The sequence below is a fragment of the Montipora foliosa genome, chromosome 5 (genome assembly GCF_036669935.1).
Source record: "Montipora foliosa isolate CH-2021 chromosome 5, ASM3666993v2, whole genome shotgun sequence".
Classification (NCBI taxonomy): Eukaryota; Metazoa; Cnidaria; class Anthozoa; order Scleractinia; family Acroporidae; genus Montipora; species Montipora foliosa.
The window spans coordinates 35,907,166-35,925,473 of record NC_090873.1 but is presented as its reverse complement, the minus strand read 5'-3'; the positions used below and the strand labels follow the sequence as shown (position 1 = coordinate 35,925,473).

Below are 18,308 nucleotides of genomic sequence, written 5' to 3'. Positions count from 1 at the left end.
GGACACTATAAACTGAAATTATCAATTAACGCAAATCAAGTCAAATGTTTGCAAACACCATTCTTCTGGATTGGATGTTTTCCAATTTCAGTCGTAATCCGAACCCCAAATGCTATTAGATTAATATATTCTAGACTTGACTTCCTCTTGTAGTCCAGATGTGAGTGACAAATTCTGGCCTTGCTAAAGGAAAGTTATCTCAAAATCTAAGTCCATTCTAGCCTGCAAGAGCATCCAGTTTTTTTAGCTCTTGTTTCCCCATTTTGTTTCTCAGAGGGTGAATCAAGAGCTGAAACAACTGGATGCTCTTGCAGGCTAACTTGTCTATCCTGCCCGGTGTCCGACACTTGCAGACTGAAGACTGCAGACTATCCCAAATGGGTGCTTAGACCTAAATATTGTTTATCAGCACTATTTGAAATGGGTGCTCAGACTAAAGTATACTGTTAATCAGCACTCCTTGTAGGTGGTCTGCAGTTGTCATACACCTACTCATGCATGCCTTAGGAACACATTAGTTTTGAGCCGTGTTACAACTGACATTTACAATCGCTCTAATAATGGTTATGTCAATGAATGAAGCCCTTGGTCTTCTCTACAGGTTTCATATCTGATCTCTTGGACAGAGACAACTTTTGACTCTTGTATTGATAATGTTTTTTCTTGAATCTATGCAATTTCTTTCCCAGGTAAAATTTTAGCCTTGAGTTTCTCCTTCATTGGTTTTACTAATCCTGTTAGTTATAATTACAGGGGCTCCAAACAAAGCAAAAGGCCCATTATTCTTTATATATAGTAGTAACGAAATATGATACATGTATATGTTACTTTTAGCTCTCAGATAGTACATTTGTTATGACTGGTCAATTTATTGGACTGTGTGTGATTTGTAAATGACAGCCCAGTTCATTTAAATTTAAATTAAACCAAGAAAAGGGTGACAGGGCTATAATTCATTAAGTACAGGCCTCAACCTTGCTTAGTCCGGGTCTCTGATATATTTCGTGATGGTGCAATCACGCATAATTGACCCCAAATCACATCCTATCACATAATTCACTAATTTCTGCACGATGCTGCATAATTCACACTAAGAGCGGAGTAGGAGACAAAGCTTCAAAATGCCACTTCATTGCAATTACCTCTCAGCACAACAAAATGTCCTTGAATCGATTGAAATATGACAGTACCTGAAAGGCTTTGCAGCCTCACCATGAGGTACTTGTAAGTAGTTGCCATTCTACCCAAGTGTTCTGCCACGTCGCCTACTACAGCAGAACAAAAACAATTTGAGTTGCGATGTTAGCCGTTCAGAATCGTCAATATATTCCATTCTCTTTTCACGAGAAATTTTGGCTTAACACTAACAGGATGAAGTTATTTCTCTTTTAAGTGACAAATTTATGGCGATGGTTAAATTTTTAGTGAAATTGGCTACTATTCCAAAAAGAAGAAGGGTGCTCATCTTCCAAGTAAAATTACAACATCAGAACAAGCAAAAAAACTACTTGGAACGTATGTTCTGTTGTTTCTCGGTGTGCAAAATGCCTTTTTAGCAATAACTAATAATAATAATAATAATAATAATAATAATAATAATAATAATAATAATTTATTACTTATAGTGCGCCTGTTACATTGAGAGATGCTCACAGGCGCATTACAATATCCAAAGAAAAATTACAATATCGAGAGAAACTTAATATACCTTAATTACAAGTTGTTATAATATATAAAGCTCATTAAACTTATTTACAAAACCTATTTACAAAGGATAATCTATATGTAATTAAGAATGAGTCGCATAGTTACTGTTTCTCGTAGCAGCTGAATGCATCGCGGAAAAGATGCGTTTTCAGGAGGCGCTTAAAAATGTTTACATTGTTCGCACATCGTATTGCCTTGGGAAGACTGTTCCAGAGTTTTGGTGCCGCACATGTAAATGAGCGGTCACCAAGAGTGGTAAGACTCTTGAACGCAGGATACTTCAATAAGAGTGTGTCCGAGTTGGTTCTCAGGTTGTATCTCCCAGGCTTTTTCAGTTCTATAAGTTCTGATAGGTACAGGGGTGCAAGGCCATTAAGAGTTTTATATACAAGCAATAATATCTTAAACTGGATTCGGTAGCTAACAGGCAGCCAGTGGAGCTTGTATAACGAAGGTGAAATATGCTCATAGCGGCTGATGTTACAGATGACACGGGCGGCCGCGTTCTGGACACGCTGAAGTTTTTGTAGTTGGTTACCTTTCAACCCATAGAGCAGGCTGTTGCAGAAATCTAATCGACTGGTAACAAACGCATTCACTAAAGTCTGTGCGCAGTCAGACCTAAGATATTTCCTTATTCTCCTAATATTGTAGAGATGAAAAAATGCAGATCTACAGATGTTATTAATGTGCGTGTCCATCTTGAGTTGGTCATCGAACCAGCAGCCTAGATTTCTTACTTTGCTGGCTGCTGTAACTATGCTCTCTCCAACCTATAAGGAATCTACGTTGACTTTGGCAAGTTGTTGTCTGGTGCCAATTACGATAAACTCGGTGTTGTCATCATTTAGCTTTAATCTGTCTTGGAGCATCCATTTCCTTATATCCACAATACAACTTTGCATGGCCTCTAATGCTGCTGACTGCTCAGAGCCTGAGTCTGCGCTGAATGACACATACAGTTGTGTATCATCCGCATAGGTATGCACATCAGGAAGGTGATGTTCGATGATTTTGAACAGTCTACTTGCATAGAGAACAAACAAAAGAGGCCCAAGACAGGAACCCTGTGGGACGCCGTACTTTGTATGGAACTTGGTCGATGTCTTGCCGTTGATGGAGATAGACTGAAATCTGTTGCGAAGATAGGAGTCGAACCACGAGTAGGCTTGCCCTGATATGCCAAAGTCAGAGGACAGACGGTCCAGCAATATGGTGTGATCGACAGTGTCAAATGCTGCGCTAAGGTCAAGAAGCACGAGTAATGTGACACGCTGCTGGTTCATGTTGAGTAGGATATCATTTTTGACTCGCAACAGGGCAGTATCTGTACTATGATGTTCACGATAAGCAGATTGCGCCTTAGAGTAGAGTCTGTTTATGGAAAGATGATCGTGGATTTGACAGAACACTGCCCGCTCAGTCAGTTTTGAAGCAAATTGAAGATTGCTGATTGGTCGCAGGTTGGCGAAGAGTGCTTCAGCAGCAATCTTTGGTCTAGGTCGAACATCTGCTAGCTTCCAGGTATCAGGGAAGTTGCCATTTTGAAGAGAAAGATTTAACATCCGAGTAATGACTGGCAGGAGTACATCTAGACTTTCGACCACCAAAGAGGTGGGCATGGGGTCTAAACTGCAGGTCTTCTTGCTTGATCTCCCAATTAGGCCCTTGACGTCTTCTTCACTCAGTTCTGGGAAGGAAGTCAACTGAGTAGGACATGATGTGTATAGTGGTTCTGTCGCTGTTGGACAAAGGTTTGAGGCAGCTGTATCAAGTTCAGTGCGAATGTGCGCAATCTTCTGTGCAAAAAACTTCCCGATGTCATTGGCTAGTTTTGTTGTATCATTATAGCCTGGGAAGGTCAGGTCGGCTTCTTGATTAAACAGCGATTTTGCACATTTGAAGAGCTTACGTGAGTCATCACTGTTTCCTTGTATAAGATCTGTGTAGTAGGTTGTACGAGCTCTTTTCATGACACAGATGGCAATGTTCTTTTTGGCCTTAAAGTCGATAAAGTTTAAGGTTTCCTTGTCCTCTACCCAAAAGAATCTCTTCAAGAATACTCTCGAAATCCATGTTTATTCCACAAAATCACCCAAAATAACAAGAGAGAGTACAAACATGCGCAGTGATAGAAAAGCCCGTATTTCGGGCCTCCCTAGCACTGAGCATGCTCGAAATCGAACTTTACCAGATCTTCCTTCCGTATGACCGTGGAAGATCTGGGTACGAGATTACAATGGTTCACCTCAAACGGGGGTGCACCAGCACGACAAACTCGCCGGGGAATCGAACCGCACCCCTAAAAACATATAAGAACGCTACACGAATGAAACTACGAGCACAAAAGAAGAAACGACTGAAAGATAACATACAGAACAGAAAACAAACACTACAACCATAAAATGGAGGAGAATGAAGGGCAACATGACAAAACTCGCGAATAAATTCACCAGCGGATGGCAGACCCCATGGGGACACCAGTCAACCGACTCATCCAACGTTAGACTTGGTACGCTATAGGCGTTAATCAGGCCGCACTCAGTAAGCAAAACTGAAAAGAAATTAAAGGAGTAGAAGAAGGCGGTCTTGCTCAATAGAAGCAATTGGGCCTCTAGCACACCGCTGACGGAGAAAATAACGGTAACGACGGGCAGAATGGAAACGTCGAAAGTAAGTAGGGAGATGAAAACGGGCACGATCGCAGATATTAGAAATAACTTCAATAGCACTTGGAAGGACCGCACGAAAACGATAGGCATTACGAGAGAATCAGTCAGCCAGTTGCTATATTTACACACATTGAGCATGTAGACAAAGACATGGGGTACACAGCGAAGTTCACCATAACTAAAACCAACGAGGATATGACTTACGACATAGGGGAGATGGGCATAACGGGGAACGCGTAAGCATGAGGAGTAACCTGCGATCAGGCGTACTTTTCCCTAGACATGGTGCGAAAAGGTACTTTTTAACGCCCTGTCTCAAGAAAAGTACGCTTGATCGCAGGTTAGGATTGGAGCCCTGACAAAACACTTTGGGTCGGAGGGCAGTCAGAGAAAAGGTGCTGCAGAGACTCAGGGGCTGCACTACAAAAACACGACAAAGTAATATTCGAACCGAAGGACACAAGGTGCTCTGCAATGTAAAGGACACCATGGGCAATTTTCCAGGACAAATCAATTACTGAACGGTCAAGCGGGAAAAAGAAAAGTGAATGCCTTGTCGCAAACCAGAATAAATACCCAAAAAGAGGACGGAGCTTCGCTTCACAATGCGGAGGAGGAGAATGTTGCGACAGTAAAAACACCAGCCTGGTTTGTTGGTTATGCCATGCTGATGAGGACCAACAAGGCTGAAACAGCTGTTTAAGGCTGCCAATTGACCGGGTGAAATGGTTATGCGCATGCGTGATGTGTTGGCCACACTGGGTTGGTGTTATTGTGTGTCACTTTGCTTTTATTTATTTATTTATTTATTTATTTATTTATTTATTTATTTATTTTACTATTCCCTGTACCCCATGAGGGCTATTTGAAATTTCAGTATTTTTAGATTGCGCAAGTGTTGCGAAAGGCTTTTTAATGTTGTTCCATGACCGCGCAGTCCACTTTCACATCAACATCAACTGAATACTGAGGAGTCGTCAACTAAAAAATAGGATTAAAATAATTTTCTTCGGGACCAAAACTGGGGGATTCGCCCTCTTACCTCGTATTGTCTTGTACATATCCCATATACCCACGTCAAGCATCAACCAATATTCCCTATAACTCTGCCACAAAAGTTCTACAATGCATAACCAAGATGTCTGCGCAAAATAACTTGCGTTATTAGCGCGGCGCTGTATTCACCCGATACTAACGCCAGTTTATTATCAGGACAACAATAACAGTACTAAACTAAACTTCCCTTCGGGTAAAGTAAAGTGAGTTTACTTGACATTCATTGATAGGTTTACGTTTATCACACTCTAAGGATCACACCCCTCCAACACTATCAGTTTATTGCTATCTCCTTTCTTTATTCTTATTGTAATACTAAATCACAAGACATCCTTGCGTTTACATGGAGGGAAAAAGACCAAGCTCCAATATTTGAGCACACCTGATCTGTATTTTGGCGAAGTATTCGAGCATTTGTGCTCGGTTTGAAACTTAATAAAGTGACTTAGGTTATTTTTAATAAACGTGAAGGTAGGTCATAGCAGACAAATCATCTTAGCGGGATGTATTTTCAGTATTCAGTCTACAGGCAAATATTTGTACTTTGCTTTACTCCAACATCCTTCTGCTGATAGCGTCTTCATGGGTGACAGACAGAAAGATCCATCACTTGAAAGATCCTAGAACCGTTTTAAATTACTTTTAAACTCATTTTGCAGAGGAAGGCCTTTGAGATGCTCCAATTTTCTAAATAGGAATCCTAATGCTAATATAACTGATATTTCTTCATTATGTAAATCAAACTGAGGAAAAGCTGTATTGTTACTCACTTTTCAAAATCTTCCTTGTGCAAAATCTTTCTCCCATGTAGACACTCAAAGAGTAAAGTAAAGTAAAGTAGACCTTATTTAACGTCGATAACTCGTAACAGTAATTCAACTTACAAACCTGAGGTTGACAGTGCGCTCATTTTACTCCCCCCTCTCCATCAGTGCTCCTTGTTACGGGTATTTAAAGCTACTTAGCTACACGGTAAGGAAAGGAGTCGAAACAAGGATGCGAGATCCGGGAATCGAACTCAGGATCTCTTGCACCAAGGCCGCGCACTAACCGACTGTGCCATCCTTGCTCCTAGATATAATGGGCCACTTGAAAGAGTGGCCACTTAATAATAGGCCACTGTAATAAGTGGCCACTTAATACGCCACTTGAAAGAGAGGTCTAGAGGACAAAGACAAAGGAAAGTTCATAATATTTTGACATCTTTCACATTGCAACTTGTTTCTATTGTTTTTGTCCTCTCTGCCTCACGAGACCTCATGATCAAGCGGAATTTTGATATTTCGAAAATGGCCTATTAAAAAACAGTATAGGTATTCCGATAACTAAGGTTTGAGGTTTTTTTCTTTGTTTTTTGCTTAACTTTATTCAGGCTTTGAACCTCAAAAAAACAATGTCAACTTCTCAAAATTAGCACTGAACACCTTTGACGGTTAGTATCGGTAATCACATGATTTCGACTTCAAAGACGAACAAAATTGAACGAGCATTATGGAAGGGTGCAATTTGTAGTCGTTGGAAAAAATTACGAGTGTGGTTTCAAAAGCTATCCTTCTTTACAAGAATGTACTTCACCGTGATTGATGGCCATGAGTGTTGGCGTGCATGAGTGACTTCCTCGTTTGTGATTTGTCGTTTACACCCACAAACAACTCAAGTAAAGGTAACTGCTTACATAAAATTACTAAAATTGGCTGTTATACCTCAAGAAAGTTTTTAACAAGGCTATGACGTCACACGCCTAGGATATATTTTGATCACTAGTGAGATAATTCGAATATTTGTACCATGCCATCCTCATTCGAATTTAGGCCAGAAGTACCGGAACAACTCGCACCACTGCAAAACGAACCACCTCCCCCTCCGGCCTGCATCTTGTGAGTGCCGCTTCCTCCACCAGAGTACCCACCTCCACCACCCGATGCACCATTATCTTCAGAACCTCCTCCCCCACCACCAAATCCCCCAACTGCACCAGGGGGTGGTCCTCCGTTTTTTCCACTATTCATTGCCCCTGCTCGTCCTCCTACCCAACCCTGAGCACGTGATCCACCCCTTTCACCATGACTTTCTCCTGCCCTGGCACACCCCTGCGCTAACCATCCCGCGCCAACTCCCCCATGAAAACTGGCACTTGCACTGTTGCACTGACCTGGCTGTCCCCCAGTTCCCCCCATTCTGCTCTGAGAAGTTTCTTTTCCTACGCTACTAGCCCCACTAGTACCCGTCTGACCATCAACCCCGTTGTATCCACCAGATGCACCTCCTCCCCCTCCAGCAGCCAGCAAAAGCACATTACTTGTTGTATAAACAAAGCTTCCTCCCCCTCCCCCTGTTCCGGCATTGTCCTCCACAGACAATCCCAGTTCAGCTGCAGTCCTACCAGTTGATCGCCCTCCTTTCACCTCCACAGAATCTCCTCCTTTCTGTCCCACCACAATATTCAGCACTGTTCCTTTACTCAGCGTAAACGTTCCCTCTTTGAACGCTCCTTTGCCTCCGTAGTAAGTTCCTGGGTTGTCTCCGTAGTTATACGAGTGTGTGCCACCTCGGGCGCCCCAGGCTTTGATTTTATAACGTCCGCTGTTTGGAATTGAGAACTTCTGTATGATACCATAACGTCCCTTGCGACCATTTGTCGTAAAGTTTAGGGGATCTAACATAAGAATAACGTTAAAACAAACCATTACATTACATATAATCTTAATCCAATACCTCTAATCGACTCATTAGGGCCGTTTATACGAGAGGAAATAAGCCGCGGCTTACTCTGGCCGCGGCGTACATAATACCCGAAAGGAACTATTTATACGAGTATAAACTCCCAGGCCAGGATAGGCCGCGGCTTGAGAAAGCCGTGAACGTAGATTTTCTACCATTTATACGGTGTGTTCGCGTCTTATGTAAGCCGCCGCCAGAGTAAGCCGCGGCTTATTTTCTTTCGTGTAAACGGCCCTAATGTTTCTTGTCAATTTTTTCAGATATCATTATATCAGTTTGTCCCTTTTACCAGCTCTGCATATGGGTGTTTTTTCTTTTTTATCTCAACGCCTTAATAACAGCGCAAACAGTATTTTGATGCGACGGTTTTGTTGAAGTTGCCGTTATCGCTGCTCCGCTTACTTAATGAAAGAAAAATATTACAAAACATGTAAATGAAAGAATGTTATGAAGTGAAACCGAATCCTTACGTTCATTATTATTATTATTATTATTATTATTATTATTATTATTATTATTATTATTATTATTATTATTATTATAAATCCACTTTAGCAGTTGGTCCATAACAAGTTCATTTCACGCGAAAAATTATATGGCCATGAGTTCGAGACCCGTTCAGTCCAGGATTTTTTCAGGCTTCTGAACAACTGCTTAAAGGTGATTTTTTCGATGGTGGGTGACTCGGAGAAACTTGGGAAAAATCCCAGTGCTCCTTTGCAGAAGTCGAACTTTCGACCTTCCGATTGCTAGTTCGGAAGCTCTACCACTGTGATAGATGTTAACCCCAGTGAATGAAATGAAGAGATTTTTTTTATCGATGGTGACTCGGGGATACTCGGAAGAAATGCGAGTGCTCCTTTGCAGGAGTCAAACCTGCGACTTTCCGAGTTCTAGTTCAGAAGCTCCACCACTGTGATAGATGTTAACCCCAGTGAATGAAATTAACATATTTTTTACCGATGGCAACTCGGGGATACTCGGAAGAAATCGGAGTGCTCCTTTGCAGGAGTCAAACCTTCGACCTTCCGATTTCTAGTTCGGATGCTCTACTACTGAGATAGTTGTTAACCCCAGTGAATAAAATGAAGAGATATTTTTATCGATGGTGACTCGGGGATACTCGGAAGAAATCCGAGTGCTCCTTTGCAGGAGTCGAAGCTACGACCTTCCGATTTCTAGTTCGGATGTTCTACCACTATGATAGATGTTGACCCTGGTGAATGTAATGGAAACAAAAATTATCGATGGTGGCTAGGGGATACTCGGAAAAATCCGAGTGCTCCTTTGGAGGTGTGGAACCTACGAACTTCCGATTACTAGTTCGGAAGCTCTACCTTTGCGGCAGATGTTAACCCCGGTGATGAAACGAAGAAATACACTATCCATGGTGACTCGGAGATCCTCGGAAAAATTCCGAGTTCTCCTTCGCAGGGGTCGAACCTACAACACCCCGATGACTATCACGGATGCTTAAAGCCTGGTTTTCATTAGCGACGTAAGCAAAAGCGAAGAATAAGAGCGCTTCACCATAAAAACAGGGTTGACGCAAGCAAAAACACAAGCGCAAGTATCAAAATTTTTCCTCCTTCTTGTGGTTGCCCTTATGTTTGCGTTCGCTTGCCTTGTGTAAAAACGAAACACAGCATAAGAACAAGGATATTTGCTACGTCACTAAGCGTCTGACCAATTAAAACGCTCGTTCCAGATTCCCTGCGTCTGAGCATTTGAGCAAAATGGCGAATGATTTGGTTGACTTATGCTTATGTCGACGTTCGTTTTCACTTAGAATAAGCTACTTATGCTTGCGCTTGTGCTTGCGTTGCTAGTGAAAACCAGGCTTAAGTTGTTTCAGAAACGTGCAATAATATTTTGCTTAGAAAATCGTCAAGTTCCGTTTAGGTACCTTCTACTTTCAATGTCATCGTAGTTGAGATAGTATAGAACAGCAACTTGGCTTCACAAATGTAAGATCCAGAGTCAGTCTTCTCCAAAGAAGAAATTTCCAACGATCCATTTTTCACTTTCATTCGTCCCCCCTCCCAGGCACCCCCAACGCGTCTCCACGAAATCGAGGCTTGAGCGGTTGCGTAGCAGTTCGTCAACAATGTTTCATTAGTCAGTTTTGTAACTGCTCTAGGTGGTTTAGTGATGAACTTTGGTGGAGGCCAGACGACTAATGTAGTAACTGCAGAAGCTTCCCCGAGGTCATTTTTGGCCTTGCATTGATAGGGACCTGTGTCGATTTCCATGGCACCAACTACCGTCAATGATCCCTTACCATACACAGCTCTCTGTCTCGACAAAACGCCACTTAATTTCCTCCATGTCACAACGGGAACGGGAAATCCAGTCACGCGACAGCGTGGAAGCGTGACATTTTGGCTGGTTTTCGCGTGAGTGGGACCTGGGACCAGTTGAACACGCGGAGCCGCTGAGTGAAAATAAATTTATTTTACTTGGGACCTCTTTTTGTCCTTTTATTGGAAAGTGGTTATTCTCTGATATTTCCCTATGCTTTTAACACTCCAAAAACAGACACCCTTTCTCATTTATGACAGCTAGAAGCTATGTTTGTAAGTATTCAAGGTACAAAGGAAGAAAAGCCATTTTCGAAAGCGCGCTTTAGTTGCGCTTCGACAAATTGGAGAATTACCAGCTAGTAGGGCGAATATTAAAAAAACAAAAGAAGAAAAACAAACAAACAAACAATGACAAAAAATTCTGGGAAATGTGTTCTACTATTTCCTCCAACATTGTCTAATTTAGTGTCCAATGGATGGGACATACATGCACACTGCATGAGCATGTCTCTTCTTTCGAATGAAAATTCTGACTGTTCGAAACACCTCTCTTTCTTCCTTTCCTGGTCTTTTCCAGCCCATTTAATTTGTGCAGAAAAGAAATTGCCCAGAGTAAACTTAACGTCAAAACGATTTTAACAGGTGCTTGCTGGTTTATCTGCACCACGTCCAATCAGCAATAAAATGAACCCCCTCAAACGTAACTTAAAGTGCACATTACTCGAAATTTTACCACCATTTTTTTTATTATAAATCTAAATTGTAATGGTCTAAGAAGCATTTCTGTATAAAAACAATTTAATTTCTGTCCCGAGAACATTATCTAAAATGCGAAGACACCTCACGTATTTTTACTGGGTTGCCAGACCCAGTCGGAATCTGCGTTTCATTTCGTCGTTTTATTATTATTATTATTAATATTTTTTTATTATTATTATGTTTTCCATGTCGGGAAAAGTCATTCCGGTCCCTCCCCTGCAAAGTAGTGTCTTTGTGCGAAGCGTCTTCTGCATGATGTTTGGTAGACTTGAGGGGGTAGAATTGCGTAAATTTTATCCGGTGGACACAGTAGAACATTTAATTAACCCACAATGGCGTCGAAAGTCATTGTAACGCGAATGGCGTTTTAGTGGGTCTTTAAAAAAGGATCCCATATGGATCTCAAGAATGGAACGTTAATTGGATAAACAAAACAAGAGGTGAAAAATAAATATCTGGAATCTTAAAAGCGTCGAGTAATGAATGGTCTTCAACAGCAATCTTTCGCCCGTCGCGCCGTAATCAAAGTGAGCTGTATTTCTAATATTCTACCAAGTGTGATGTTATGTACAACACTGAAACCAAATGGAAAATTCTCTGGTAACTTATGGGTTCAACAAAGATAGAGAAGGAATCGAACGCCTTAAGTACTAGTGGATCCGTGATCTCTGTTGTCTGGCTATTTGTATTTATTTGTTCTCAACTCTGCACAGTCTTTAGGTAAAAAAAAATAAACGCAAATGTGACAGCCAAGAATTATTTGAAAGGAAGCTTGTCGTCTATTTTGTGCTTCATTATTCAAGGAAAAGGTTCTTCAGGAAAGGGTTTGAACTTAAAATTTATTTTGTTGCGTATGGTAATTTGACACGATTGAGTTTATCCTCTTCACGCACGCAATGAAATAGGAAGGGTTTATTGCCTCTAATAGCAAATATGTTGTTTGTTTCAATAATTTTTTCGCTGGAAAAGGTGGCCTTTATGAATTCATCATGTTGTGTAATAGTCGAGCTTAACAAATTTACATACGTGCGTTGAAATGTGATACGCGAGGAGACAGGAATTTTTTCTCTGTGACAAAAGATTAAATCAGTAGCAAAGTTTAACCTCAGAAAAATATCTGTTTTGTCATTATAGTGTAAAATGAAGTTTATTTGAAAAGACGACAATATTTCTTTAACTTCCTGGTTAATGCTGGTTAATTGCAACGACGTGCCAGTGCGAAGATTGTTTACATTTAACTCATGCTTTCTTTTTGCGAATTTTGAGTGTCGAAATTACATCATTTACGTGACATAGCTCCTTTATCAGGAAGATTTTTCAACAATGTATCGCTTTACTCTAACCCAAAAACGTTCAGATAGTAAAAAACTTCATATTTATGAACCATTTCTTTTGCTTTTGTACTTGTAAGCAATGTGATTTACGATAATTCGCAAGTCTGTTTTTGTATCTCATAGATGTTTAGATTTTCAATTACATGACCGCTCAACCTCGTGATTGTGTAATTAGTTCACCCTGAAGTCAAAATAGATACGTTTCTCAGGAAACCGACAAAGAAGGCTTCCTGACCCGACAGATGAAACGTAAAGACGGAATTTTATTGGCTAAAAAGTTCGCTGTTTCACTCTGAAAACGACGAACGATTAACAATCATTCCCATAGTTCATTCAGGTAGTTCATTAAGGTGATCACGTGCACCTTTATGATTGCCTAGAACGTGATCAATTTCTTCCTTTTTACAGAACATCACGACCTTTCCCTTGATTCATAAAAGTCACAGATTGCAGAAATTTTCGCGTTTTTATGATCGATATCGATTGTCCTTAATCTTTCGATGAGAATTCGATTCAGAGTTATATATAAAAACTATGTTATTTTTTTCTTCTTCTGTCTTTTGGCTTGGCTTTTACTGTTAACTCCCGGCTTTTATGGTACTTTTTGGTGCAAACGTAAAGCCAAAAAATGTTTTGACCTGGCATCAGATTAGACTGAAAAGAAGAGGAATTATAAAGCGGAAACAACATCTTCAGTCCTTCCTTAGTGTGTGCAATAACCGTTTGCTTAGTGCAACTGCAAGACATGCATGACATGCAGGAAAACGTCCGTCAGAGCAATTTTGCAGTTTTTTTGCAGACTATTCATTAAAAGAAGAAACGTGTGATTTTACTCAAGAACGTGTTTTGTTATCTTTAAACTGAATTTATTACCAAAGCCGGCTTAAAAAACTAACATACCTCAAAATGGGACAGGACATTACAAAATAATTAAACGTGTGAACGTGTGAGCCAAAGGGCCTCTGCTGGCACGACATCTAGGTGACCCATCAAATGGTCTTAATGACCCCCTACTTGAAAAAATGAACTGGAACGCTGCAGATCAATACCACCAAATTCAGTATCTTCTATTTTTGTGTAACACGTACCACAGGCAACCCCGTGTACGCTTCATGGAGCGTCTAGTTTTGGGAATGTGGCCTGGAATCTGGCCTGGAATCGTGTTAAGGTTTTGACGTCATCGATTGTGTAAAGATGCAGACTTCTGCGAAGATTCAGTGTGGTGGGGGGCGTACATTTACGATTTAAAGCGGCAAAAGCCCGCACAGCAATAAAGAGTATTCCCTGACCTTCTTTATCTGCAGTTGCAGTCAGGTTCTTTAAGGAAGAATAACAATTTGGCGTGAAATCTACATCGGGCGAAATCTTGCGGTGTGTTCATATCACTTGAGGGCCCATCGCTTGTATTTTCAGTTCTCGGTATCCAGATTACAGCTCTCCTCCTCCGTGGGCTTAAGGATCTTTCTGAGGACCTGAGTTAATTATCCATTTGTCTACATTTTATTATTAAAAGACGCGAGGATCTTCAATGTGAATATTATTTGGAAGGCGTTTAGAATTCGAACGTTCGATTACTGGATGGTTTTCACAGATTTTAAAATCAAAACGGCGAGGTCTTCCGGAGTACCAGTTACCAGTTCTGTAACGTTTTTGGTTTTGAAAATACACAGAAATACAGCATTTGAATTTCCGAATTGTCTATTTATCGTTAAGATTCTCCGCGCGCAGTTTAAACGTTTCAAGTATATTAGGTATATTTATATTCATGTGTACAGTCTCTCAAGTGAAAAGTAAGCAGACTTGGTGAGGTTGTTTATGCATTGGTCTTCTACAATATTTCATGTTCTTGGCCTTTTTCATTGTACGGCTTCGAATTTATTTTTTATGAACAGTGAACACGATCCACAGGCAGGCGAGGGACTTATAATTATTGTCTGTCGATTTATATTCCCTGAACGCGTTAAGTGCATTCCAATTAATATCCGAGTTCCAAATAACATTGAGGAAATCGTTATTCATCGTCACTGTAGAAGTGGAACGATCTGACTTGAACGATATAACCTAGAATGAAGTGATCGATCGAGAGCACCGGCTCTCACCCGTGAGAGCATATCAATTCACACTGCTCCTTCCTTCGCTCTCCATCTGTTGCAATCGCTGGTTGACACTCCTTTTTTTTGCTACGTCTATGGTTGGGAAAGTTCGTTTGTTAAATCTACGGACCCAGACACATCAGCTAGATTGACGCTTCGTGCAAACACAGAACCGAATCGAAGTCTTCGTAGGTTTGAAAACGGGCCGGTGTTTTTGGGCATGCAAATTTTTGTCCATTTCTATCTTAAATCCTCCTTTGTAGGAAAAAAAGATACATTGATATACTTGGGGTCAACTGAAATTTTTGCAGCTGACCAGCCCAGGGCCGCTACCAACACAATATTTTCCGCAGACTCTCCGATTTGTAATGTCGTTTATATTTCACGCTGCAATCTAACACAACCGATGACGTCATGAAGACATTTTTGGCTGCGCGGTAAATGTCACAATTTTTTGGCCAAAATGCCGAAGTTCGTGCTACGAAAAAACTCAATTCAGACATTTGTACGAAGATTCTAATAAGGAAATCCTATCAAGCCAGGCCAGAATTTTAATGATATGAAGTAAAAAAGGGTGGTAAAATTTCTAGTCATGTGCACTTTAATGATTGAAGATAGTCATGATGATAATGATGATGATGACAATGACGATGATGATGATGATTACAACAACAACTGCGACTTGGACTCTCGCTACGACGAGACGAAGTTAGATGTATTAATGACGACAACAATTAGGCTGAGGTACATGTACATGGCAAACGTTAACCCCGAGGGATGATTTTTTCGATAGTGACTCCGCGATACTTAGGGTGGGGGTAAAACCTGAAAGCAGTTTTCACGCCGCTTAAAATCGGTTTATTGGAAATATCTTGTTCGCGTTTCAAGCAATACAAAAACCCTATGCTCATTTCACAAATCAATGTTTGGGGATGTTTTGTAAATTTTTTACTGATTTTTAGGTGTATTTGGGAGGACATATTTTTTTCTCAAAAGAGCTAGTAGTACAATTTGGAGAAATAAGAAATATTTCAGATTTTATGTAGTTTAAGAATTAGAATTTGAAGTTAAAAATGATATATGGACACCTGAACAGTCCCCTACCAATCTGGTGTGCTCTTGGGTTGGGGGCAACTGTCTGTTGGTGTTCCAAAAATAAATTTATTTCTTTTATCCCTTCTTTAAACCTCTTAAGATTCCATTCAAATTCACGTGTACCCCCACCTTAAGATTTTTTTGAAAAGGGGCTCTTTTGCAGGAGTCAAACCTACGACCTTTCGATCAATACCGCTGAGCAACAGGAGACCCGTGGGAGCGAGCCCATTAAACTATGTAGGTTCAATAATTATGATGATGTTGATGATGAATTCCTGATGTATTTTATATAAAGATGATTTTTTTTTTGTTTCCGTTTACCTTCAACAGTTAGAATTGCCGACTTGTTCATTGAACCAAGCAAATTCTCAGCGACACAAGTGTACTTTCCTGCGTCTCCGAGAGTCACGTGACAACCCTCTAACTTTCCATCTGACTGATATCGGAAACGGTGAGTCCAGCTTCGATCAGACCTGAGCCATGTGACCCTCGGCTTTGGATTTCCTGTTGCAGAACACTGGAAAACGGCATTCTGATTTTCTCTCACCGTTTGTGTTATCGGGGAAATCACAATCGTTGGGGTTGAAATCGATTTCCCTGGTTCTCCCTTTGCTCCCGGAAAACCCCTGGGACCTTGGATTCCTCTTCCTCCCTGTGTTCCCTTTTGACCAGGTGGGCCACTGATTCCCAATTTTCCATGCGGGCCTGGATTTCCTATTGGTCCACGTGATCCTTTTCGTCCCGTGTTTCCTCGCGGTCCTCTCTTACCACGTGAACCTTTTAGGCCTGGCATTCCCGGTGGGCCTTGCACACATATTTGTTCTTTGGTTGAACAAAATGCCTTTGGCGTTAAAGAGGTCAAGGTCTTGTTGATCTCACTTTTCACAGCATCCACAATAAACTTGTGACTGTCTGTCTCCGGGCTGCTTTTAATTAGCCTTCGGGCTCTTAGCTTTTCGGTTTTATCTGTCAACAGGAAAAATCGCTTTATTATTAAGTTAAAAGTGGGACCCGATGCGACATTTATACAATCGAATGACGTCAAAATGAACAGTAAACGTCGCAAAAGATCCCGTCACTAATCTTCTTGTAACTCTGGCACCAAACATCCCAGCTTCTTGGCTCGCCTCTCATCCAAAGATGAAATGAAGCCAAGAAATTTAAAGCTTAGTTACAAAAAAAGTTTAAGTCCTCTGCACTATTTTGTCACTAGATACAGACCACGATAACTGGCATTCATGATCAGACGAAATCAACTTCAGTTCAAAAAAAAAAGTACTGGCTACTTATTAAGTAACAGATGAATGCTTGAAAAACGTTTCCTGGTATGCATGCAAATTTAAACCTCGTCATGAGGGCTGGGATATTTCTGAATCCTTTAAGTTTCTTTACAGTGGGTTTTGTTTCACATTATAAGAAATATATACCAAATGTTTTGGCGCTCTTCCAGAGAGAGCTCTAATCCGGATCCTGATCCGAGAAAATAACATAAGTTCATTGGCATGTTAACGTTATCCAAGTTCGTAGCCTTCGATCAGGCTCTTCTTTTTAGAGACTGCGTGAGTCGTAAAAATGGCAGCGAAAAACGCAGGATAGCCGCGACTTCTCCTCGCGGCTTTCGCGCGCCACTTCTGAGACGCTTACATTTTAATGCTGTTCCCGAAGGCTAATAAGGATTTACTGCTTCAAGTGTGAAGCGTAATCAATCTAGGCAATAGATTCTTGGTCTATTCCAAAGACCAAAGCAATTCATAAGTGAATTCAAAATCATAATAACGCAACTTGGAGGAATCACATACATATTTCGTCCCGCTCTTGAACAATCCAAACCGTTTAACTAACCTGTCTCCGCATCTCTGAGATGTGAATCTCTCTCTTTGCGGCCCAATCCGAAGGCAGCAGTGTCCCTTTTCTCAATCCTTTTCTCTGATCTTTCACGATCAGTTTTTGGGATACGAACTTCCGCAAAAAGATTCTCGATAGTGTCAACTCGCTTGTTCACAATCTCAACGCGAACCAACACTGTGATGCAGATCAAAGCAGAAATGAACGACACGAGATGAGGGAACCTAGGCGAGCAACTACGAGTTTCGTGGCACGCGGAGTTCCCTTGTTTCTCCGCCATGACGAATACGCAATAGCAAAGGAACTGATACAATGCCAGCTGTGGTCGAAGAATGTAAGGTACATGACCCCAGCTTCCTGTTGATCTGCCAGGTTAGAACGAACGTTTTAATCCGGTGTAAATGATTTCCGGATTTAATAACAGAAACCGGGTGCCACAATTTCCTTTATATCTGCGGCAACGCCGAGGTTCTAAGCCATCAAACGTCGTAATCCTCTTTGTTTTTCTTACATCAAAAACATGTTAAAGGATCAGCTTTCCAACAGCAGCAGTTTGCAGTTTGACGACCGGCTTTTCGGGCCCGAAAAGTTCTCGGGACTTTCTAGAAACAAGCCAATTTGAAAGGGTCCGTTTCTCGAAATTTCCGAAACTTTACGGGCCATTTTTGGGTGTCATAATTCGCTTTGTATCTCAAGAACGAAGAGGACGTCGTCAAACTTCAC

General features: G+C 41.0%; 1 protein-coding gene across 1 annotated transcript; it reads right to left on the bottom strand.

Moving 5' to 3' along the window:
- Nucleotides 1–5,286: 5,286 nt before the first annotated feature.
- LOC138004081 (uncharacterized) lies at nt 5,287–17,923 on the bottom strand. The gene is made up of 4 exons (XM_068850481.1): nt 17,583–17,923; nt 16,062–16,706; nt 10,063–10,590; nt 5,287–8,091 (listed from the first exon to the last, which is right to left on the bottom strand). The coding sequence occupies exons 1-4, from the start codon at nt 17,863–17,865 to the stop codon at nt 7,196–7,198; spliced, it is 2,352 nt and encodes a 783-aa protein (XP_068706582.1). The 5' UTR covers nt 17,866–17,923; the 3' UTR covers nt 5,287–7,195.
- Between the last annotated feature and the right edge of the window lie 385 nt (nt 17,924–18,308).